General features: G+C 40.4%; 1 protein-coding gene across 1 annotated transcript; it reads right to left on the reverse strand.

The window, feature by feature from the left end:
* On the reverse strand, positions 1-24,432 carry LOC147095818 (uncharacterized). The gene is made up of 5 exons (XM_085974021.1): positions 24,217-24,432; positions 21,109-21,483; positions 18,086-18,187; positions 17,130-17,185; positions 1-159 (listed from the first exon to the last, which is right to left on the reverse strand). Exons 1-5 carry the CDS (start codon positions 24,287-24,289, stop codon positions 25-27), a joined length of 741 nt encoding a protein of 246 aa, XP_085830147.1. The 5' UTR covers positions 24,290-24,432; the 3' UTR covers positions 1-24.
* Positions 24,433-25,541: the final 1,109 nt, after the last annotated feature.

Consider the following 25,541-nt stretch of genomic DNA (forward strand, 5'->3'; position numbering starts at 1 on the left):
AACAGGGTAATCATTATTTTATGATTAGTTCCTCAATATCTGTATACGACCATATTCAGTATTCTCATCAGTAACATGCATCTTCTTTCCATTAGTTCCTGTAGATTCAGGTGACTTCATCTCCGTATATAACACAGCAGGATTGCTCACTGATGAATTCTGAGACCAAATAAAACAAAACAGGTCACAAATTGTGTTAGCAAATGGTTAGTAAAAATAAAATAAATACATTGAACAACCTTGTCTGGTACAGGGGGTGAATTATTAACAGGAGAAACTTCCAACACATTCTGATTTTGTAATTTTCACGTGCCTTTTGAAAAGCTTATTCCATTTAGTAATTATTTTAACCAGCAATATATTAGCAATATATAACCTTGCATTTTCATGAGTAATTTCAGGATTTTGCTCCATTATCTCCCCTGCATTACACACACATATTACGAATATTCGCAATGAACCCCATTTTCCACAGGGCCGATTTTTCAGGTTTGGTTACTTTGATGCTTGTGGTTTGAAGTGTACTTTTAATGACCTTGGGTGAGATTTTTTGTTCAGATACTCCTGGTGCACTCCCAGTGATGGAGAGGAAGGGTAGGGGTGGTAATTTTAACTTTCGATAGAAAGGAAAATTGGGAGTAGCGAGGCACACAATGGGCTATTAATTCAATATAGCCCATTTTATAACATTGGCCAAAGTTAAAATTACCTCCACTCTGTGAGGAATGTCTCTAACTTTTGTCTGTTCAACACACGTAAATGATAGAATTGCAGCTGTAGTAATCATTACAAAATATGATACTTCAAAGTGCAAAGATTACTTTGTGATGCTGTACCTGCTAAGTAAACTTGTCCTTGAATATGGTAACTTGTATTTTTTTCAGCACTTAACCTCATGAAAAGTGACAAGTTGATGCTTATCCTTTTTTTCATGTTTTATTGTATGAAAGAACCACATTCGATTACTTTCACCACTCCTAAAAATGGATTCCCTGGCTCTTAGCCCTGTCAGTGCCTCTTGAAGGATCCAGCTTGTTACTACTGAATTCTGGGATACTTGACTATGTTAAACTGAAAGGTCCAGCTTGTTTCCAATGAATTCTGGGATACTTGACTATGTTAACCCACTCAAAGAAGGGAATTGTAAGAAATAGCTATTAAAGTCAAAGAGGGGTTTTTCTTAGAATAGAGACAGACAACATGTAGCTGGGAACAGATAGCAGGGATGCAGCAAGGTCGAATATCAGACATCAAAGACACATAGAAGTGATAAGGGCATGGGAATGTGTGATCGCAGCCCCTCAAGTAGAGCAGTGTCTAAACACTGCCCTGTCCTCGCAGGAGATAAGAATACAATTAACAATCAAATGGTATTAGTTCAGAACACATGAATCACTGTGGCCTTGCAATTATCCGGCTTGTTCGACAGCTAAGAATAAAACATGTTTTCTCAAACTATAAACAAGGCCTACAACTGAGAAGAGAGGAATGTGGGGAGGGATGAGACTACCGACATCTGTGGCTAGCATGGTCAGGGGGTACCTGAGTTCAAGGGGGTGGGGCCGACAGCTGAGGGGTGGGTCTGACAGTTGAGTGACTAACCACATAAACCAATAAAGAGTAACTGTTGAGACACTGTTTGTACGTATATGCCCCATTCTATAGTAAGTGGGCGTTGCTTATAGAATTGTATAACTTTAATGAATACCTGTTTATCCGGTGTGAGTGCACCTTGTGCTTGAGGAAGCGGGGTGGCTCTCTCCCTTGTGCACAAGTTTCTCTTATTTGTTTTAATAAATTCTGTACTTGTCCTCAATTCTGTCTCCATCTGAGGTTTCTCCAAAATTTGAATCTAACAGTTGGTGTCAGAAGTGGGATGCTGCAGGTAAGGACCACATGAGTTGAAAGACACTGGAAGTGATGGCTAAGGTGAGTCCGCGTCATGTCCTAAGCAGAGAAGCCAGCAGAGGGCTTTTAGGAGGAACACGGAGTTGCTCATCGCCGGTGGGGCTAAAACCGTATGGGCAAGTCAGTATTAAATTACACACATAGTAAAATTATTCCTCATGGAGACCGCGGACTGACGGAATTGATTAGACATAAGTGTATATTTCTGATAAGTGTATATTTCTGATTTAGAGTATAAGGTGATACGTTTGTGCCGATAAAGTATAAGATAGAGTATAAGAATATACGTAGCAATTGTGTAATAGATCTGACCTCAAAAGTAGCTTTCTGATCAGCTGCTGCTCTTGAGGAGGGATAAACCCCGTGGGGAGTGCCCGTGAATTGATAATTGATGGAACATTTAATCAAAGGAGACCGAGTCCCCTTTGGAAAAAAAAATGATAAACTTTATTTCAGAAAGTCTGTCTGAAAAAAAAACACAACGGGTTAAGAGAGAAACATAGCCAGGTGGTTAAGCATAAAGTGCAGGAGAGAGAGGGAGAGATAAAGAAGGAAAAAGATCTAATTTGCTGGCTAACCAATTTGTAAACTCAGCAAAGGAAGGGAAAAATCAGGGATTTGGAAAGCTGGGGAAAGCTGCTGAGACACCGATGTAAAAAAAAAGAAACTTAAAGCTTTACCGACATGGAAGTTATTAACGTCTGTGCCGAGGCAAATAAAACACAAGATTTGCTGAGTGAAAGGAACCTTAAAAAAAAGCTGGAATTTCAGTTTGTATGAAAATGTGTGTTAAAGTGTGAATGTTTTCCTGACTATGAAGTTTAAGATGTTACAGTATTTCTTTTGTCTGAAAAGTCTGTCTTTAAAAAGAAAGATTCTGTTATGTGTGATTTAGCTCCACCCACTTCTCTGTGTTAAAAGCGTTTAAAACTTTTGTCTTGTCTTGGATTTTGGAAGTTTTAAGAATGTGCGAATAAGATTGTGCCTCAGTATTGAAAAAAAAACTTTGAACTACAATTTAAGTTAAGCTGGTGTGTAAAAACTGAGAAGAGCAACAAAAAGTTTGTTTAACAAAAGATTAGGTTTCAGTCTGAGATTTAACCTTGGAGTCACGGTTGCTATGGTGAAATCTTCTAAAGCAGTTTGATTTGATTTATTTAAATGTGAAAAACTAATTTTTCTCCAGTTATATTCAATGTTTTTACAGTATTTTGGAAAGACATCTGAAGAAAGGACAATAAGAAATATGACGTAATTTACTGTTTTCTGCAAGAATGTGCTATTTTGTTTTGTTTTATCTGTTCATTGTTTTACAAAAGATAAGCTTCAGCCTTGAAGTTACAGTTGCCAATGTGCCTGGAAGAAAATGAATTTGAATGTTTACAAGGCATGAGTGATTGTTTCTTTGTTAATGTGGTTTCTTTCTTTCTTTTCCAAGTGATACTGGTTAGTTTAAAAAAAAATGATCGGGATTAAATTGGAATTATGAGGTTAATTAACCTATTAAAGACCAGACTTTCATTGTGGCCATGGTGAAATTCTGGTTGGTGTAAATTTGTGTAGACCACCTTGAATAAGATAACTCCGCTCCATGAAAACATCCAATAGTGGCAGGTCCCTCTACAATATTTAATTGACTACGGTACTGGGAGCCCTACAGAATGCAGGACTAAAGGTAAACCCTAGAATGGTACAGATAGGGAAGGACAAAGTAATCTACCTAGGACACATAACACAGGGAAGAAACAAATGCTCAAAGACAGATGGGAGGGGCCCTAGGACCGAGAGGACAGCTAGCAGGATCAGCATGCAACAACTGGCTGCGTGCTTTGATTTCTCATAGTCTCCCGTACTTACAAGCAGCTATGTCAGATTTTGATCTGGAAGATGGGGTAAATGGGAGGAGGGCCAGGCAGGTACTAGGGCTATTTAATTATTGCCAGAACTTTATCCCAGAATATGCAGAAATGGCCCAGCCTATATAGGATTTGATCAAAGGGGGGAAACCAACCCAGGAGCTGGTGGACTGGGGCCCCAACCATGAAACAGCTTTTGTAAAGTTAAACAAGCCCTCCTGCCCTGGGATTACCAGACCAGAATAGGCCATTCCACATCTATAACTACCATAGTAAGGATCATTACAATGCGGTAGTAACCCAGGTGCATGGGGATAGACAAAGGCTGGTAGCGTACCACTCCACTAAGCAGCAGCCTGTAGCTGCAGGATTGTCCAGATGCATTGCTGCCCTCGACTGCGCTGTGTGGGCCATCGGAGTTAGTGAACCAAAATAGATACCAGGACAGTGTAATTTCTTGAATTTTTACTCTGGTTGGTGTAAATTTGGCTGTGAGCATGCTTGCATTAAGCATCCAGTTCCTTACTGATCTGCAGTGATAAAATAACCCCTCCAAAAGGCGGCGATAAGTATAACGTATTACAAAGAGACTCAAGTTATTTTATCTGATAAAAAAAAATCGTTTTTCATTTGAAACACATCCTCCAATTTGGACAGGGGAATCAAATTGAGTTGAGAAGTCAGGTTGAGTGGCTTGCAGATGTCAGGACCGAGGGTAGTGCCAGTGCTGTACAACAGTGCAAGAGTGGGTGATGCTGCACCCACCCCTGCTAGAGGCGGGGACAATCTTCCACTGCAGAATATTCTATCAATTAGCTTAACTCCAGAGGTAACTAATATGGCACTGGTATTTCCCCCCCAAAAAAGCAAATTCAAGTGCGAGAGCTCCTATATTTGTTTTGAATCCAAATCATATCGTAGTTCACACAGCTCCACACTTAAAGGTTAAAAGTTTGTTTTTCTTTTCTTTACTGCTAGGTTGCTGCTGGTAGCATACAATAATTAACCAGCTAAACAAATTACATGCTGAAACTAAGCCACCCAATAAATAAAAATGAAAGAAATCAGTTGCCATGGAATTTCATAATATGTCCACTTGAATTGTGGAGGGGAGGGGAAACCACCTGGCACTACAATTAGATTATAGATTCCCAAACTTGGGTTCTATTGGAAAGAGTATTTTGAGTTACATAACACGGGAGTGAAGCACCGGTGATCACAAGCCTGTCACTCGTGGTGGGAGTAATTTAAGGTGATGAATCAGGAGCATCACATAAGCATTTTGCCTTAATTACTATTTTCCTATTGCAGTGTCCGTACCAAAGCACTCCGTAAACCCGACGCCAATGTTAGTGCAGAAATATGTGTGGGATGGTCTGAATTTGTCGACCTGTCCTAATCCTTTCAGAGCAACGAAACAAAGCATCGGTCTTTGGTGCAGAGCTGGTCCATTGCATAAGTCTGTTGAATCTAGCAGAACAATCATTAGGTTTTATTCTCTGACCTCGTTTATTTTTGACTGGTGCACAATTTTGTGGAACAGCACCATGTGAGGGAGAAGTGGAGGATAAGTTGAGAGAGTGTTTATCTGTGGTTAGTTGCAAACTGATGAACCTTAACCAGTAGAATGGAGGCTCTTACCTCCAGTCACCAGTTCCCTAGCCTGATAAAGAACATCTCGGATTATTACAATCAGTGAAGTAACGCTGATAAACTGCAGCTAACCAATAATTAGGGCAAACAATATACTGTCACTCAAACACCAGCATTTTCACTGCTTCTGGGATTTTCTTTAGGCAAAGTAGCCATTCTTTGGTATCAAAATGCCAAAAATGCAGGTGGTGTAGATGGGACAATGCCAACTCTCATGGTCTACCAATAATCAGAAAAATCTTGCAGTTGCAGAGTCCATTACAAAGACTTACTTAGCTTGTGAACTTTGCTCAATCCCATCTTTCTTCACTGTCCATATTACCTCCGTGTTTGTGTTTAGTTAAAGTGTGAAAACACAACTGTCTTTTCGATCGGGAAAGTTTTTTTAAAATTTACACGAAGTGACGCAATTGCATGTGCCTGATGTTTCGCTCCACCTTCTTAAAAACCTGCAAAGGAGTTAACCCTTTCCACTGACAGCTGTTTAAGTTCACCAAGCAACAACTTTAGTATTACTGAATGAAATTTAAAGATATTGGACATTATTAAATTTAAGTTTCTTAATGTTAAGTTAATATTTCCCCATAGTGACAGAAGGAAAATTATGATTTGATAAATTAACCCTTGGGCTCTTTCTTTTGTTATATGAAAGTTATCTTGTAAACTAATTGCAGCACTTCTGTCTCTAATGTTAAAACACTGTGTAAGCTACCTAACCTGAGAATCACTTGTTTCTGAAATTGGAAATGGAAGATAAATTGATAGAAATGAAATTGAACATTGACAAAACCTGTCAGTTCAACTGTACTGCTGTTTGGATTTTGGGATAATTTTGTAATAACAAAATGGACTCAGGCACTATATATTTGGTTACTTTTGAGAAAAATAAAAGATCCTCTAAAATAATGATAAATAAAAAAGTGTTAATAACTTGGATCAATTGAGAATGTTTGATCTATGTTTTCTATCTTAAATATTGCACTGGACAGTAAAGTTTCTCCAGGACTCATGAATGAGATATGAATGGTAAATTAAAGGGAAGTGATTGAGGGTGTGAGATAGAAACAGGAGAATTACACTACTGAATGGGAATTTTCAAAATTTCCTAGTGAAAGTCAGGAAAGTGTAGTTAAGAATAGTAAATTGATAGCTTTCTCTTGGAGACATTTGTGTCCCTGCCCTTAATTAACTTTTAAGAAAACTGAATTTGATATTCTGGCCACTACCCAAGACATCGGGACCATGCAGGGGAAGATGAGCAAAGATCTCCAGATGACTTCAATCTTTTGATAAGAACACCTGAAAGCCCGAGAAAGACTTGTATCAGAGGACACGTGTGGCACGACATTGAGATACCAGTATGACTGTGCAAATGTGATTTGTTATGTATGAGGTAATTACCATCCGGGAATGTGTGTTGAATTTGCACTGAAGAATGGGTCTCAGACATGCTCAGTTACTTGACAACAGCAAGACATGAAATGGTTAATGTGGTTCAGGAGAGTGAGACAACCTTTAAAGCATTGACACATACTCCATCGAGAAACTATCTAATTAATGAAACAATCAGAATAGAGTTAAAGACACTGGTACCTGTTAGAGGGATTGAAATTGAGGTTGAAGAATTTGGATTGGGACAATTGAGGGCTAAGGAGAAATCATGTTTAGTAAGAATTATCCACAAGATGGATATGAGTAAAAGAGAGATCTGGAGAATCTTTTAAGTCCATGATTTGTTGATTAGATGTTAAACTGTAATGTCGCTTGAAATGATTGTAAGACTGAATTTAACTGTGACTGTAATAATTGTGTTTCGTAGGTAACACAGCATGGGAGAAGCCAGTACGAATCCAGTATGAGGTGATTTGTGGTGCCTCCTGTGTCACTGCTACCACAACTACCATGCTTTACGGGTCTAACAGGACCTGTCCCATCAACCAACATGTTTTTAAGCATGAGCTACACAATTGTGTGGCACAATTCGGATAATTCGGATACGACATTCCCATGTTGTTTGAGGGTTTCAGTGAGCTCATGATGCAAATGAACTCCTCCCTAAAGCATTTTTATGTTTTGGCAAGACAACTCGAGAATGGATATTGAAATTGACAGCATAGAGGACAACTCACACTGGTGGGATATTGGGCTTAATATATCAGCACACCCTTACATTCGTATTATTTCACACGCTCTGGTATTTCTCCAACTTGTAATGATAGTGTATTTGATATATGTATACACTATGCAGTAAGACTTTGATACATAAGCCAATTGGGTACTCATTCCCATGACTAACCAGCACTAACAAATTAATTGAGCACACCGAAAGAGAAGACCCGAAGCAACGGAGAGGAGACCCCAGGCGGGGTAACATCAGGAAAGATAGAAGAAACAGAGGAGACCCCGGGCGGGGCAGAATTGGAACACCGGAACAGTGGATTGAATTTAAGTAAGGGATCAGATCAGGGCCGTTACTGTCAGATCATATGATGCAGCAATAGGAGCAGTGGGCGGAGGAGGAAGGATCGACTGGGGACTAAATATACAGATCCATCCATGGATCCCACTGGTTTCACATGTATTAGTCGTGGTGCAGTTAGTAATTGTCCTGACCCTGTTATGTATGACATGCAGGAAATGTAAACGGACTCGGGCGAAACAAATTGCAAAACAAGTGGTTAAAACTGTTAATGCTTGTACTGCTCCTACTCCAAGCATTTCAGATAATGACTTTAGCAACTTGTTGGAAAAATCAAGTGTATGAATAATGAAGCGATCGTATAATGAATCGGGGAATGCCTAAATATTAACTTTACTCATCTGATGTATATCTGGTGCCTCGACGGGTAGCCACCCCGACAGGATTCACACCTACCATATGCAACAAATGTGCGGCCTACCTGGAATAGCCAAAGGCCTGGGGCGGGGAGGGGGGGGGGGAAGTATAGAACAAATTGGAAAAGGGGGGGGGGTTACAGGAAAACTTTCATCATTCATGTCATTTCATCGGGGAAAACCTATATGCATTTCTGCAATACTATAAACCCACCAGCTTATCACACTATCGTAGTGTAGAGAGCGCACTCTCCAACCCCGCTTCAAGGGTCCTTTCCGGGGGTTGGAAGGGGCGACTGAAGGATCCAGCTTGTTCCCAGTGAATTCTGGGATGCTTGACTATGTTAAATTGAAAGGTCCAGCTTGTTCCCAATGAATTCTGGGATACTTGACTATGTTAAATTGAAAGGTCCAGCTTGTTCCCAATGAATTCTGGGATACTTGACTATGTTAAATTGAAAGGTCCAGCTTGTTCCCAATGAATTCTGGGATACTTGACTATGTTAACCCACTCAAAGAAGGGAATTGTAAGAAATAGCTGTTAAAGACACAGAGGGGTTTTTCTTAGAACAGAGACAGACAACATGTAGCTGGGAACAGATAGCAGGGATGCAGCAAGGTCGAATATCAAACATCAAAGACACATAGAAGTGATAAGGGCATGGGAATGTGTGATCGCAGCCCCTCAAGTAGAGCCAGTGTCTAAACACTGCCCTGTCCTCGCAGGAGATAAGAATACAATTAACAATCAAATGGTATTAGTTCAGAACACATGAATCACTGTGGCCTTGCAATTACCCGGCCTGTTCGACAGTTAAGAATAAATCATGTTTTTTCAAACTATAAACAAGGCCTACAACTGAGAAGAGAGAAATGTGTGGAGTAAGATTACAACCGACATCTGTGGCTAGCATGGTCAGGGGGTACCTGAGTTCAAAGGGGTGGGGCCGATAGCTGAGGGGTGGGTTTGACAGTTGAGTGACTAACCACGTAAACCAATAAAGAGTAACTGTTATGACACTGTTTGTACGTATACGTCCCGTTCTATAGTAAGTGGACGTTGCTTATAGAATTGTATAACTTGAATGAACAACTGTTTATCCAGTGTGAGTGCACCTCGTGCTTGAGGAAGCGGAGTGGCTCTCTCCCTTGTGCAGAAGTTTCTCTTAGTTGTTTTAATAAATTCTGTACTTGTCCTCAATTCCGTCTCCATCTGAGGTTTCTCCAAAATTCGAATCACTCTTCATCACCAACAGATGTTTGAAGATCAGCCATGATCTTATTGAATGGCGGAGCAGGCTCGAGGGGCCGATTGGCCTACTCCTGCTCCTATTTCTTATGTTCTTATGTTCTTATGAAGAAGGGGGCAGAGCTTACCAATAGCAAGTCCTGGCATGTTTTTAATGTCTAGTGTTGCTGCAAATCGAAGAGATCGCACAGACAACCCATCAAATTAATCCTTCTGTAGAAAATTATGGGAGTAGAAATTCACCTTAGATGGTACGGCAAAGCGGGCGTAATCCAATCAGCTGCCAGTTATACATTGAAGTGAATAGAACGGAATATCGGACCGGGCTTATAACGGGCAGCCGATTCAACAACACTCACTTTCTGCTAGCTCCTAAGATAAATTAATAGCCCATGGTCTCCCCATCATAGTATCAAAGTGCCTTGAATGATTCCTGAGTTTTTACATCCATTGGCCCCTGTTACGAAGACCATTCTAGTTATAAATCACCATCTGTGCGAAGAAGTACTTCCTGGCATCAGTCCTAAAATTGCCACTTATTAGTTTCTACCTATTTGTCAAACTTGACTTGCCTTTACCAAATCTGTGCTGGCTGTCCTTGATTAACCCATGCATTTCTACACATTCACTAATTTTATTTAAAATTATGAATTCTAAGAGTTTGTCCACAACACATTAGACTAGGTTGTCTGCAGTTAATCTTTCTCCCTGTTCTTGAACTGAGAAGCTACATTGGCTACTCTCCAATGCCCTGGCACAATTTTCATATCTAAGGATGATTGGAAAATTGTGGCCAGAACATCTGCTAGCTCCTCTCTGACTTCCTTCAATAGCTATGGGTACATGCCATCAGGACCTGGTGACTTAGTCACCTTGTGTTCTGCTATTTCTTTCAAAACCAATCCCTTTTCTACAGTTATCTCCATCAATGGTTCCATATCCACCTCTAGTATACCTCTATTTTTACTTCCACCATAATTTGTAAAAAATGGTACAAAATATTTATTTAATACCTCCACCATATGCCTTCATCATTCACAACTAGATATTCCCTTCATCCCTATCTACCCTCTCTTTAATGATTATTCAATTTGCTTACAAAAGCCCTTCAATGGCCAATTGCATTGCTCACTGGTCTCCCTACTGCCAGTTTGATTTTCAATATTTAAAAAGACCCAAGGAGATAGTTCTCTTACGTACAGCCAGGCAATTACTTTTTTAAACTTTATAAGACTTGAACCTACAACCTCTGAATCAGAGGCGAGAGTGCTACCTTCTAAGCCATGGTTAACACCTAAGTACTCACTGACTTTACATTTATAGTAATAGTGCAAGACGTTAAATGTAATTCTATTAGAGAAGGCTCCTCCTCCTGAGACCCCCACCATCACAGAAGCCAGTCTTCAGCCAATTCGATTCACTGCACGTGATATCAAGAAATGGCTGAGTGCACTGGATACAGCAAAGGCTATGGGCCCCGACAGCATCCCGGCTGTCGTGCTGAAGACTTGTGCTCCAGAACTAGCCACACCTCTTGCCAAGCTGTTCCAGTACAGCTACAGCACTGGCATCTACTTGACAATCTTGAAAACTGCCCAGGTATGTTCTGTCCACAAAAAGCAGGACAAATCCAATCCAGCCAATTACCACCCCATCAGTCTACTCTCAATCATCAGCAAAGTAATGGAAGGTGTCGTCGACAGTGCTATCAAGCGGCACTTACTCACCAATAACCTGCTCACTCGGCTCCAGACCTCATTACAGCCTTGGTCCAAACATGGACAACAGAGCTGAATTCCAGAGGTGAGGTGAGATATCAAGGCAGCACTTGACCGAGTGTGGCACCAAGGAGCCCAAGTAAAACTGAAGTTAATGGCAATCGGGGCAAACCTCTCCACTGGCTGGAGTCATACCTAGCACAATGGAAGTGGGAGGTCTTTGTGATGGAGAGGATTATGGAATTGGAAGCTCAGTTCAGGGACACTGCGGTGATAAACCAGTTGGTTCAACCTGAGATAGTGGTCAGGGAATGGAAAAGGAATCAGTGGCCAAGTAACAGAGTTTGTGGTGGGGCTGAAAATAATGGCTTAGGTGTTCCCAATGTTTAACTGGAGGAATTTTTGGCTCATCCTGGATTGGATGTCAAACGAGCAATCTGACAACACAAAGGCAGTGGAAGTGTTGAGAAAGGTGGTGGAGAGGTAGAGCTGGGTGTCAGTGTACAGAAAGTTTGGAACTAACTGATGGATGCTGCTTGGTTGTACATTGTGGTCATCAGTGTGCAAACTAAAGATAGGAACATGGGTAAATCGTCAGAGACCCTCCCGTGTAACCTTTCAAATTCTGGAACTAGCGTACAGCAGAGCACCTGTTCCACATATCCACATTATTGTTAACTGTGCGATGGTTGATGGAGGTTCATCTCTATGCGTATTTCACTAGCAGAAGCAACAAAGTCGTCATGCCGGTTTTCTTGAAACATGGAGACAGCACAGCAATCATTATTAAATCTGTGAAAAGTAAATGACTTGGGCAGTGATGTGAAGAGATTTTCTGAATAGGCATATAGACAGTGGGTACGAAAAACTGACGTTCCGGAACAGTGTTATTGTATTAGTCATAAAGGGTGTCTGAATGCATATCAATAGTAATAATATGCACTTTTGTTTTGTATTTGTAGTGTATATGTGCAACTGTTAAAATATAGGCTGTTAAAAATGTTTGCCTCGCTACGCTGTGCAAGCTACATTTTCTGTCCTAGCTACTTTGCAGTGCGCCCACCCTGTGTGTCTCCGGATTCAATTTAGAAAATATGGTCACCCTACTTTGTGTGCAACTGTTAATACAGAGCATGAGTCTTTGGGTTGTTGTGTGGGTGCTACAGCCGAAACTGGAGGAGAGAGAGTGAGACTGGGGGAGAGAGACTAGGCAGAGAGAGAGAGAGAGAGTGACTGGGGAGAGAGAGATAGAAAGAGAAAGAGAGGGACTAGAGAGACAGCGAAAGAGGGAGCGAGAGAGAGGGGTGAGGGTCCAGACACGTGCAGTACATTCCTGGGGACTGAGCGGCGGCCGCACTTTGGAACAACACAGGTGGAGACGCAGCACATGTACAATAGCTGCTGGAGGGAGGCTAAAACAAACAAGTTTTAGGCCCATGGTGAAATAAAAAATTTAAAAAAAAAAATTAAAATTCAGAAAATTGTTTAAAGCCGGAAAAAATATGGGACAGTGATGTTGAATGTCCCGCAGTAAGTTTCAACTAAAATTTGCGTGGTGTTGTCCCCTTTTTGAAAGAGTCTATCAGGGTTATTTAAATCATGTTATGAGAGAGGGGGAAAAGTTTGTGCCCCCATTTGTACCTCAGAGTCTGTGAGAGACGGAGGGAACGGTAGCAGAAAAATAGGAAACAACTTCTCCAAAACTGATCCCAACTCATCGCCAAGGCTGGGGATAATTAGCTGTCATAGGAAATTTAACCACTTTATTCACTTTCTTATTTGAGCTCCGTTTGGAATTGGAGTTTATTTTATTTTTCTTGGTTGTATGTTTAACGATAGCATTGAAGAGAGAAAGAGAACCTTGGAGCAACTTCTTCTGTCAAAGCTGCAACGAGACTTGAAAGAATTTAAAGATTTTTAATGAACTTTTCACAAAAAATGATTTTTAAAAAGTTTTTCCCCCCCCTAAGTTTCAAATATTAATTTGGAACAAACAGAAACAAAAATACATGTTCCCCTCATCTAAACAAGTTTCAACCAGGTCTTGAAGTCCAAACACTTTTAAAGAGGGTTTGAAATGCTTAAAACATTTAAAAATTGAAATGTCTAAATATTTGATTCTGAACGATTGGCAGAAGTGAGCAGCTTTACACAAACATGCAACCATGCTGTTGAGGAGCAGGAGGGTGGAAGGATTTGTAGGAGTTGCATTTTACTTTTTATTGACTTTAAAAAAAATAGCATTAAGACTTTAAGAGAACCAAAAAAGGGGAAAACACAAACCATTAAATTTTGTCTGTTGTTCTATAGTCCTAACAAGTCCCAGGAATAATGTAAATATAGATTTCCTCTTAAATGCTTAGTGGAGTGTTAATGGAAACAATAGTTATGTAATGATGTATAAAAATTGCAAAAGTTACTTTAGAAGAAACTACTATTTGTTTATTGAGAAACACACAGAAAATACTTCGATTAAACTGATAATGTACAATTTTGATTTGGTATAAATGTTTGAAATAGGAGATTAAAAATTGAGAGTACAATGAAGTTTGTTTCCCGCTATTTAATTGGGAAGTACCTAAAATAGTTCAACACTTTTCATGATAAAAGCAGGGATTAATATTGTGGCGAATGTTTGAAAGAAAAACATTAGAAGCGAAATTCGTAAATTAACATCTTTACATCACCATGTTAGTTTCCAAGTCAATCTGATTGGTTCTTCTGTCCAGGAAGAAAGATGAATGTTTATTTCTGTTAAATCATAGCCTTTCCTGCTTTTTGTTTTTAATTTGATGATGCAAATTGTGTATGTGTTTTTCTGCACTTGTGAATAAGTACTACATTTCTGACATGTTACATGGAGGGTGTGCTGGTTCAAGAAGACAATGTTTATTAATGGAAGTGATTGAAGTTGGAAATACGGATTACTGTTTTTGTTCAATTCTGTTTAATACTCTGAACTAAAGAACTACAGCACTTTATATTTGTTGGTTGTCTGGTTGCATTGTGATTAATATTCTAATGACTTATGTGGACGTACAGCATGTCAGCAGTCATAGGAAAGCCGCTGCTCCTGCTGCTTGTGTAGCCATTGCTGTAGTCACATGAGCGATGGGCTAATACGTTGAAAACTTTAAAATTAATACAAATTGCTCGAATAGATATGCCTCTTTCAGCTCATCCTGGGCTTTTGGATTGTTTGTCGATGCATGGCTGACATTTCTGAAGTGTTAATGCATTATAATGCAGTTCATTTATATCCCAGTCAATTCTGACAAGTAATTTTTATAAAAAAGTAGAGTTTGTACGTGATGAACTAAAAGCTTTTAAGTAATTCTACCGTAAACAAATTTGTAGAATGGGCATGTAAATGACAAATTAATTTCACTATAGATCAGTGTGAGGTGGTGCATTTTGGTAGGAGGAATGGGGAGGCTACCTACTCCTTGGAAAGTAAGAGTCTAAATGGGGTTGAGGTGCAAAGGGATCTAGAGGTATAGATTCACAAATCATTAAAAGTAGCAACGCAGGTTAAAAAAGCCATAAAAGTGCAAATAAAGCACTGGGGTCAATTCTAGAGGAATAGAATGCAAATGCAGTGAAGTTATGTTAAGATTGTATAGAAGCTTGTCTGATTGTCTCATGATTTGAGATGGTGGGGGTGGCAGTATGGCAGGAGTGTATATATGCTTTTAAGTGGTTGCTGTTGCTGAGGTTGTTATTGTTGTTGTTTTAAAATTTGCTCATGGAAGAAAAGGTCGCGCTCAAAGGAGTTCGTGGCCCACTCAGTACAAAAATAAATTAGAGGAACATTGGTTACAGTTGATATTTATATATTATTAAAATCCTGTGTATGCACACACTTCCTAATGTCACAATATTTGGTCACACTTTTATTTCAACATCTAAATCGAAGCTGCCGATGGAAACATTCAGAATGGAAATCCCGTATGGAACCGTTGCTTGTAACAAACGTAGGCCACTAGCCGGCTCTCTGAATTGAGTTTTTGAAATCGCTCTCCCTGCTCTGGCTATCTTACATTCATCAACTGACTGTGGGCAATGCCATGGGCAATTTACACATGTCTCAGGGAACTGGGAACAGGGAACTCCTCTACATTGGGGAGACCAAACGCAGATTTGGTGACCACTTTGCGGAACACCTCCGTTCTGTCTGTAAGGATGACCCCGAGCTTCCGGTCACCTGTCATTTTAATTTACCGCTCCATTCCCACTCGGACCTCACCGTCCTTGGGCTTTTGCATTGTTCCACAGAAGCTCAACGTAAACTCGAGAAACAGCACCTCATCTTCCGATTAGGCACTTTACAGCCTTCTGGACTCAATATCGAGTTCAGCAATTTCAGATCATAACCTCGGCCCCTATTACATTTTTATCTATATTTTTTATCCAACCCCTTTGTTTTGGTTTATCCCTCCCCCCTTCCTTTTTTTTCTCTCTCCCACATGGCAGCTGTCTCTCATTCTGCCAGAACATTCCACACCTAATCTGAGCCGCCTTTTGTCTCCACTAGTCCTATCACCATCTCGTCTCGTTTTGAATACCTCTTAATGTCTCTTTACTTCTTTTGTTCTCTCCCAGCTCTGCCTTTCGATCTATTTCATTTCCTTCCCAGTTTTGAAAAAGGGTTAGACCTGAAACGTCGACTCTAATTTCTCTCCACGGATGTTGCCTGGCCTGTTGAGTTTTTCCAGCATTTTCTGTTGTTATTTGGGCAAAGTATTTCTTCCTTTATTAAAAGCTCCATGAACCATTATAATTCGACACATTATTACATCCTCCTGATGTGCAATGTAGGAGGTGTCAATTTCACGCTGTGCCTATGGCCCAAATAAACCTTGTCAGTCCCATTTCTTAGCACTCCCTGCACAGCGCGTTAGGAGTTTGACTCTTCAGTGTTTAAGTAACCACATAAGGTCCAGTTGGCATTGAGTTAAGGTTGTGCCAGATTTCAATCTTTATTTCTGGCTTATACCTGTCCTGAAAGTGACTGGGATTTGTTTCTTTCCCCTGAATTGAAAATGATAAACAGAGAGAGATCTTAGGATTAGATTACTATCGACAATTGTATTGTAAGGTTTAAACAGGATGGTTATATTTTTATGCTCACTTGCTGTAGCAGCATATTCCGTCACTTCAGTGGTCACCCATGTTTTCCTCTCAGTTATTTTTGTGCTTTGAGGCCAGTTGATATCTGCATGCTGCACATCAACACCAGGCTTTGAGTAAACGTAAACCGGAAATAAAGATTAACATCTGGCACAACCTTAACTCAATGGCAACTGGAACATATGTGGTTATTTCAACACTGACAAATTAAACACCTAACGCCCTGTGCAGGAAGAGCTAAGACATTAGTAGCCCACAGACATTAATCAGAAGTTTAAAGCGTGATATAATGCAAGTTATTTTTATTTAGATAGATTGTCAATCAGAAATATTTCACAGGTCGTAGGAGGCAGTATAAAATTTAATTTTAATATGGTTAAAGGTAAAACCAATCCAACAATGAACCAAATGCCAATCTGAACTTTCTTCCATTTCAGTTGTAATGATCTAGGTTCCTAATCGCATTGTATAAAAATGAATACGGGTGTGATGTTTGCGCAATTCTGGCCGGAGCAGGCGGAGCTCTGGCCCAGAATCCAGGTCAATTCTGTATGAAGACCCTGCCACTCCGACCTCGCAGAGCCTTTCTTACATCTTGTTCTCATACTGGTCGGGGGAGGATACTGGGAGTCCTCGGCTCAGACCGCAGGAGGGACGGGAATCCTTTCGCCCCAGCGCTTCGGCAGTGCTGGGAGAGCGGTAGGGGTTGGGAATTATTATTATTTAAAAATCAAGTAGGTAAAATAATCCGTTTACCTTTCCACAAAGTATTCCACTTACCCGACCCTGCTGAGTAGCAATTTCACTTTCCGTTTGTTCCTGAGCTCGCTTGCAACCTGGAGGGGAAACCCTGGTTAATCTTTCTCTGGTAATGATCAAATGTTGGTCTCGAAATATACAGTCTAGATCAATGCTCCCGTGTTAAAATAATGATGCATTAAAAACAAAGGTTTGGAACAGTGTCGAGGTAAAGTTGCACATGGAACATTCCTGTTCATTTTAGCAGGCGAGTGATGTGATTGATGGAATGTCCCAGGCACTGTGTTGTGAGGTGGGATTCTCCCTTCTGTTCTCTCACCATCACTATCACGTCATGCTTGCTTAAACCATGCAGTTAGTTTTCATGTTAACGGGAGGAATGGGAGCTGTCAGAATTATTTCAGGATTTATAATCCCGAGCGGCACTAAGTGAAAAAACCCAGTCTGGATAATGCAATATTCTGCCATTTTTATCCGTATTGGAAACACGCGATATTCACGTTTATCGATTGCTTTAATTCTGAGTCTTATGGGCAATTTTAACCGAACTCGCACGCTGGAAAAGTGACGGGATCGGGTGCAGCGCTGGTTTTACATCGCTCCCGAGTTTACTCTCCCTTGAATTCAAAGGAGAGTAATATTGGGCGGGCGTAAAGCAGGCGTTCCACCCGATCCCGTGGGCCACTGAGGTTAAAACCCCACCGTGGTACTTTGCAGGAAAGGCAACAAAAAATGGAAATAAAATGGACAATATTACAAAAGCGAACAAGAATCCAGGAAGAATTCTAATGTTATTTTCATATGGCTGAACTGAGCTCACATTGAACAGGGAACAAATCCTTCATCGGTTTAAGTGATCTACAGAAGAGCATTTTTAATTAAGATTGGGTGTTAATAATATACTTGAAAATTAATAACAAATACAGAGACATGAAACTTAAAGGTACCTGAGACCGTGTCACATCATTACCGCTTACCTCTTCGCGTTTTCACAGTGAAACACAAGAAGATAATAATAATGACAAGGCAAACATATCGAACTTTGGCTTCAACTCCTGGTGTTCCTTTCTTGTCTGTATCTGGGCAACAAGTAAGGATTTAGTCATTTCACTGAAATAGCAGGAACACTCGCCACTATTAATTGTTATTCCAGTAAATTCATTTGGGAAGGGAGGAATCTCCGATGTGGGGAAAATTAGAACTTCAGTTACATTACTATTTATATTTGATTTATAAATGACTGAATTAAAGGCTTCCAATTAATTATTTGCACTACTGTTAATGAAGATGGGAATGTTAATCTTTTCCGTTTACTGTAACTTTTTACCTGACCGAGAAAGTAGGCTGCTTCTGACTCCGCACAGAGGCTGCAAAGTTCTGCAGGCTTTTAACTTTAGGTTTTAACTTTGAGAGCTAAATATAGATGGACAAAATGGATTCCTTTACTAGTTCTCGATCTTGATCTCTAATATCTCCACCCAAAGGATGCCTAATGGCCAGGTAGTAAAGACAAAAATCTTCATTGTGTATTAGGTTAGTCCTCCTCAAAATGTCTTGCATATACATAACACACTGCTCAATCCTCACTATAACTTCTCATTGTACACACTATATATAATCCACATTAATATATGGTCACAGATACCATTACATGAAAGCTCTATACTTATTCATATTCCACATTTCCATGACATAAAACATGTTCTCCTTCATAAATTGAATTATTATTAATGTGGGCTGTTATGAAATCCCATTTTCTTATTACATGGGCAATTCTGAATCGTTTGTGGCCCATAATTTGATTTACCCCCACCTATTGCTCCAACCTGGCTTCTGACTAATGCTTTAGGTACATCTCATTCTTGACCATACCAGCCCTGCTGGAAAGAGAAGGCTCTCCATTTGATTATTTTTCTTCAAATAGAACTACAGGGCATTGATCAGTGAGCTGATCCCTTAAAGAACCAGGTTATGATAACACTTTATAAATCACTCATTAGGCCTCAGCTGACTTATTGTGTCCAATTCTGGACACCATACTTTAGGAAGGATATCAAGGCCTTGGAAAGGGTGCAGAGGAGATTTGCCAGAATGGTACCAAGGATGAGGGAATTCAGTTATATGGGGAGAATAGAGAAGCTGGGATTGTTCTCAGAGCAGAAAAGTTTATGGGGAGATTTAACAGAGGTGTTGAAAATTAGATGGGGCTTTGATAGAGTAAATGTGGAGAGCAGCAGGAGAGTCGATAACCAAAGGACACAGATTAAGATAATTAGTAAAGAACCAGAGGGGAGATAAGGGGAAAAAAATACACAGCGAGTAGTTATGATCTGGAATGCACTGCCTAAAAGGGTGGAGGAAGCAGATTCAATAGTAACATTCAAAAGGGAATTGGATATATACTTGAAAAGGAAACATGTGAAGGGCTATGGGGAATGAGCAGGGGAGTGGGGCTAATTGGATAGCTCTTTCAAAGAGCCAGCACAGGCACAATGGGCCGAATGGCCTCCTTCTGTAATGTAAGATTATATGACTTTTATTGAACCTCGGTTTTGAATGCACCGGATAATTATGACATGATGAAAAATAAAGAGAAGTGACAATACACCACAACCGTTGATCTCAGACATGGCAAGTCTCATGTTGTGAACCTGAATAGACCATGTCTTCCCTTCTGCAGTCTAAAGAAATGCATCAAATCTTTGCTTTGAAAGCACAAGAGGGTAAATGATATAAGATCAAGGTGATACAGGCAGTTATTTTCTGATGAGGATTGTACAGCTCTGTGACAATTACTGTAAGAGCTATATTTATACTATAAAATGATCAGATCAGTGATTCATTTTGAGACCAAAGCCTAGAATGAACTAAGTTACTATTGGCGATATTAGTAGGCTAATGCTTAATGCATTCCTAGGACATTCCTCTGCCCTGTATTTTAATGGAAGCCACAAAGATCAGTCAAGGTGAGGTAGATGTTTTGAACTTATCCTTCCATAGAAGCCCACAGACTCCCATTACAGTATCTAACTGCCCCTCGAATGATGCCACAGTTTTTCCTCCATGGTTCCTACCCCAAAGACAATTCCCATTCATTCATTCTCTGTGTAAAGAAACACTTCCTGACATCAGATCTGAACTTACCTCTTAACCAGTTTGTAACTATGCCCTCTTGTCCTTCACTTAAAATGAGTAACTACATTAAAATGGTGGATGGAGGAATAACATATTAATATGGTGACTTCAATCTAGTGATCTGACCAGAAATAGGTACATGATTTTGTGAGGAGATTACCACTAGGTACAAGGTCCACCCTTATAATTTTCTATCCAGTTCAGTGGGATAGATGAAGTTATTTTAAAATTCTCATCCTTGTTTACAAATCCCTCCTTGGCCTCACCCCTCCCTATCTATGTAACCTCCTCCAGCCCTACAATCCTCCGAGATCTCTGCCCCCCCCTCCAATTTGGGCCTCTTGCGCATCCCCGGTTTTCATTGCCCCATCATTGACAGCCGTGCCTTCAACTGCCTAGACCCTAAGCTCAGGAATTCCCTCCCTAAACCTCTCCGCCTCGCTACCTCTCTCTCCTCCTTTAAGATGCTCCTGAAAACCTACCTCTTTGGCCAAGCTTTTGGTCACCTGTCCTAATATCTTCTTTGGTGGCTAGGTGTCCTATTCTGCTTAACAATTCCTCCTGTAAAGCATCTTGGGACGTTTTACAACGTTAAAGCACTGTATAAATGCAAGTTGTTGTTGTTGATATACATTATAAAATGTTCCTGCCAAATATTAAATAAACTCACGCCAACATTCTGGAAAATAAAAGGCAAAAATCAAAACCTTTTCTGGCAGAGAGGACAAGCCTCGTACTGCTCTAAAAAAATAAATCCCCTATTAATGTAGACTTCTGCAATTGGCACTAGTCCACTCAATACATTGTGACTGGAAATGTTCTTAACAATTGAGTTAATTATTTCACACCGTGTGAAAGTACCTACCTATTCTATGCCCGGTGTCGGGCTGGACTGTTAACATTAAGCTGGCCTTTTCCGTTCCCATTGAGTGAGCAATGGATAATTCATAAATCCCGCTGTCGTTAAACTGCAAATCTTTTAGCAGCAATGAGGCATTCTCCGGAAAAAGAACAGCTCGATGTTTGTAGTGATCAAGAACAAACATGTAGTGGGTGCATTCCGTGAGGGTGCTGTCTATCTCCGATATGCATCTATATTCCACAATTCTAGTCCCAGTTCTGGTCCATCTGATCCGAAGGTAACCGCGTGAGTCTGAGACTGTGTAAGAGGCGGGTAGGAGCACAGACTGACCAACGGTTCCGTTCAGACAATCCTGGTTCACTCTCAGTGTTACAGCAGCTCCAACGGCTAAAGGTAGAGGTAATAATTGTTTTAATATAAAAGTGACAACATGTAAATAACAAATACAAACACTGATAAACTACAGAGTATAATTAATTGAAATAAACACTCACCATGTCTTATATAGTTCAACATTACATGATGATGGTCCTAGATCCATTAGGTATATGATGAAGCAGAAAAAGAGTGCGTATGACAGATGTCAGGTTGCAAATACATCCGAGAATCAGGCTATATATAGAAAGGTCAGAGGAGAAGTGAGTAAGAAAATAAGAGGGGCAAAGAGAGGGTATGAAAATAGAATGGCAGTTAACATAAAAGTTAATCCAAAGGTCTTCTATAGGCATATAAATAGTAAACAGGTAGTAAGAGGAGGGGTGGGGCTGATTAGGGTCCAAAAAGGAGACCTATGCATGGAGGCAGAGGGTATGGCTGAGGTACTAAATGAGCACTTTGCATCTGTCTTCACTAAGGAAGAGGATGCTGCCATAGACATAGTAAAGGAGGAGGTAGTGGAGATACTTGATAGGATAAAAATTGATAAAGAGGAGGTATTAGAAAGGCTGGCTGTACTGAAAATAGATACATCACCAGGAGCAGATGGGATGCATCCTAGGATGCTGAAAGAATTGAGGAGGTGCTGGCCATAATATTCCAATCCTCCTTAGATATGGGGTGGTGCCAGAGGACTGGAGAATTGCAAATGTTACACCATTGTTCAAAAACGGGTTGTAAAGATAAACCCAGCAAGGCCAGTCAGTTTGACCTCGGTAGTGGGGAAGCTTTTAGAAACAATCATCAGGGACAAAATTAACAGTCTTTTGGACAAGTATGGATTAATTAAGGAAAGCCACCATGGATTTGTTAAAGGCAAATCGTGTTTAACTAACTTGATTGAGTTCTTTGATGAGGTAACAGAGGGTTGATGAGGGTAATGCAGTTGATGTAGCATACATGGATTTCCAAAAGGCATTTGACAAAGTGCCTCATAATAGGCTTGCCAGCAAAGTTGAAGCCCATGGAATAAAAGGGACAGTGGCAGCATGGATATGGAATTGGCTAAGTGACAGGAAACAGAGAGGAGTGGTGAATGGTTGTTTTTCGGACTGGAGGAAGGTGTTCCCCAGGGGTCAGCTCTAGGACTGCTGCTTTTCTTGATATATATTAATGGCTTGGGTGTGGGTATACAGGGCACAATTTGAAAATTTGCAGATGACACAAAACCTGGAAGTACAGTGAACAGTGAGGAGGAGAGTGATTGACTTCAGGAAGACATAGACAGGCTGGTGAAATGGGCAGACCCTTGGCAGATGAAATTTAATGCAGCAAAGAGTGAAGTGATACATTTTGGTAGAAAGAATGAGGAGAGGAAATATAAACTAAAGGGTACAATCCTACAGGGGGTGCATGAACAGAGAGACCTAGGGGTATGTGTGCACAAATTGTTGAAGGTGGCAGGCAGTTTGAGAAAGCTGTTAAAAAGGCTTACGGGATCCTGGGCTTCATGAATAGAGGTATAGAGTACAAAAGTGTGGAAATTATGATGAACCTGTATAAAACACTAGTTTGGCCTCAACTGGAGTATTGTGTCCAATTCTGGCACCGCACTTTATGAAGGATGTGGAGGCCTTAGAGAGAGTGTAGAAAAGATTTATGAGAATGATTCCAGGGATGCCGGACTTCAGTTACATTGATAGACTGGAGAAGCTGGGGTTATTCTCCTTGGAGCAGAGAATATTGAGAGGAGATTTGATAGAGGTGTTCAAAATCATGAGGAGTCTGGACAGAGTAGATAGAGGGAAAGTGTTTCCATTGGCGGAAGGGTCGGGAACCAAAGGACACAGATTTCAGGTGATTGGCAGAAGAACCAAAGCCAATGTAAGAAAAACTTTTTTACGCAGCGAGTGGTTATGATCTGGAATGCACTGCCCGAAAGGGTGGTGGAGGCAGACTCAATCACGGCTTTCAAAAGGGAATTGGATAAGTATCCGAAGGAAAGAAATTTGCAGGGCTACGAGGAGAGGGCGGGGGAGTGGGACTAACTGAAGTGGTCTTGCAGAGAGCCGGCACGGGCTCGATGGGCCGAATGGCCTTCTTCCGTGCTGTAACCATTCTATGATTCTATGATTCTAGGTACAATGTTGGGAACATTTTGCTCGACAGCTCGCTGTAACTGGGCTGTATTCCAACATCAGTAACAGTCCATAACATTTAATGGTAACATTTCATTAATATGTGTGGAAGGACTAACTAGTATGGCATTTATATACCTTTCCATCACAGTTATAAACTAACTGGTGAAAACAGTAGTGATGTTGGGAGAAGGTCGAACAGGGACAAATACATAACGGTAGAGCCAGCGGCAGTCCTGACTAGTTTTGATTTGGCAAATTGTGATTCTATTTAGAATCATACAGCACAGAAGGAGGTCACTCGGCCCATCGTGCCTCTTTGAAAGAGATATCAGAATTGGCCCACTCACCCGCTCTTTCACTGTAGCCCTGCAAATGTTTCTTTTTCTCAAACTCAACAATTGTCAAAACACAAATCAAATAAGGTTCTCATGTGGCAAGAACCGCAACTGCTGTGCGTGTAGATATATTTTGTTAAATGGTATTTCCACTGAACATGTTCCGCCGATGTATTATCCCAGATAATTCCACCAACTCTTTAGAATCCAAATAAATGTTAAAACACACATTTTATATATTAATTATAACAAACACTTACCAATCAGAGCAAAGAGATTAAAAGTGAAAAAATAAACACAGACTCTGGAAGTCCCATTCCCTTTCAGTGGCATTTTGTTACAGATTCTGTTTAACTGTTTCTAGTGGAGTTTATCGGAAGGAATGTTCAGCCACGGTCAATGTCGAAAGACCAGCAGTAATACTATTCAAATCTCTTGTCAGGGCAACTGATGAGGTCCAGTTGCACCAAACCAAAATGAAGCCCTTTACTTACAAATCGGCCTCGTTTTAATCTGTGGTCAACCTCACAACCAAATCGATAGCATCATAATATTGTTTCCTGTTATCTGAAAGATGCCCTAAAGATTTAATTGTCGCCCTATGCCACAGGTTTCCAAACTGGGGCCTTGATATCAGAGGGTAGAATTACCATTGGGGATTCCCGATCTTATGCCGTAATTTGGGATGAAACACGAGAACATTCGAACAAAGGAACAGGAAAAGGGCCTTCAGCCCCTCCAGCCTGTTCTGCCATTCAATTAGATCACGGTTGGAAAATACAACCTTCTGTCTCAGAGGCGACAGGATGATTATCACTGTATTTTATTGCTATTATAATTCCCAGGGTAGTATATAATCTGATACCTGGAATTTATAGAGCACAGCATGAACCCATCCTAAGGAAAGCTGCCTTCAGCTGTTTCTCTGGGGGTTCTCTTTCCACTTGGCCTTCTTCTCCTGTAACATTTTCCCTACTAATAAAAGTAGGGAAAATGCTAGAACCTATTTTCAAGGACGTGGTAACGGGGCACTTAGAAAATAATAATAGGATTGGGCAGAGTCAACACGGATTTATGAAAGGGAAATTGTGTTTGACGAATCTGTTAGAGTTTTTTGAGGTTGTAACTAGCAGAATAGATAAGGGAGAACCAGTGGATGTGGGGTATTTGGATTTTCAGAAGGCATTCAATAAGGAGCCACACAGGAGGTTATTAACCAAAATTAGAGCTCATGGGATTGGGGGTACTATACTAGTATGGATTGAGGATTGGTTAATGGGTAGAAAACAGAGAGTAGGAATAAACGGGTAATTTTTGGGTTAGCAGGCTGTAACTAGTGGAGTACCGCAAGGATCAGTGCTTGGGCCTCAGCCATTCACAATCTACATCAATGATTTGGACAAGGGGACCAAATATAATATATCAAAGTTTACTAATGATACAAAGCTGGGTGGGAATGTAAGTTGTGAGGAGGATGCAAAGAGGCTTCAAGGGGATATAGACAGGCTAAGTAAGTGAACAAGAACATGGCAAATGGAATACAATGTGGAGAAATGTGAAGTTATCCACTTTGGTAGGAAAAATA

This window comes from Somniosus microcephalus, unplaced genomic scaffold, assembly GCF_052327205.1.
Source record: "Somniosus microcephalus isolate GS21.2 unplaced genomic scaffold, FLI_Smic_1.0 unresolved_chr1, whole genome shotgun sequence".
Lineage (NCBI taxonomy): Eukaryota > Metazoa > Chordata > Chondrichthyes > Squaliformes > Somniosidae > Somniosus > Somniosus microcephalus.

Excerpts from the sequence above, each read along its gene's own strand:
- LOC147095818 (XM_085974021.1), bottom strand. The coding sequence starts at position 24,289 with ATGCCACTGAAAGGGAATGGGACTTCCAGAGTCTGTGTTTATTTTTTC. Across the intron at positions 18,188-21,108 it reads CGACACCGGGCATAGAATAG|ATACAGACAAGAAAGGAACA; the intron begins GTAGGTACTTTC and ends CTTGTTGCCCAG. Across the intron at positions 160-17,129 it reads TTGCTACTCAGCAGGGTCGG|AATTCATCAGTGAGCAATCC; the intron begins GTAAGTGGAATA and ends ATTTGGTCTCAG.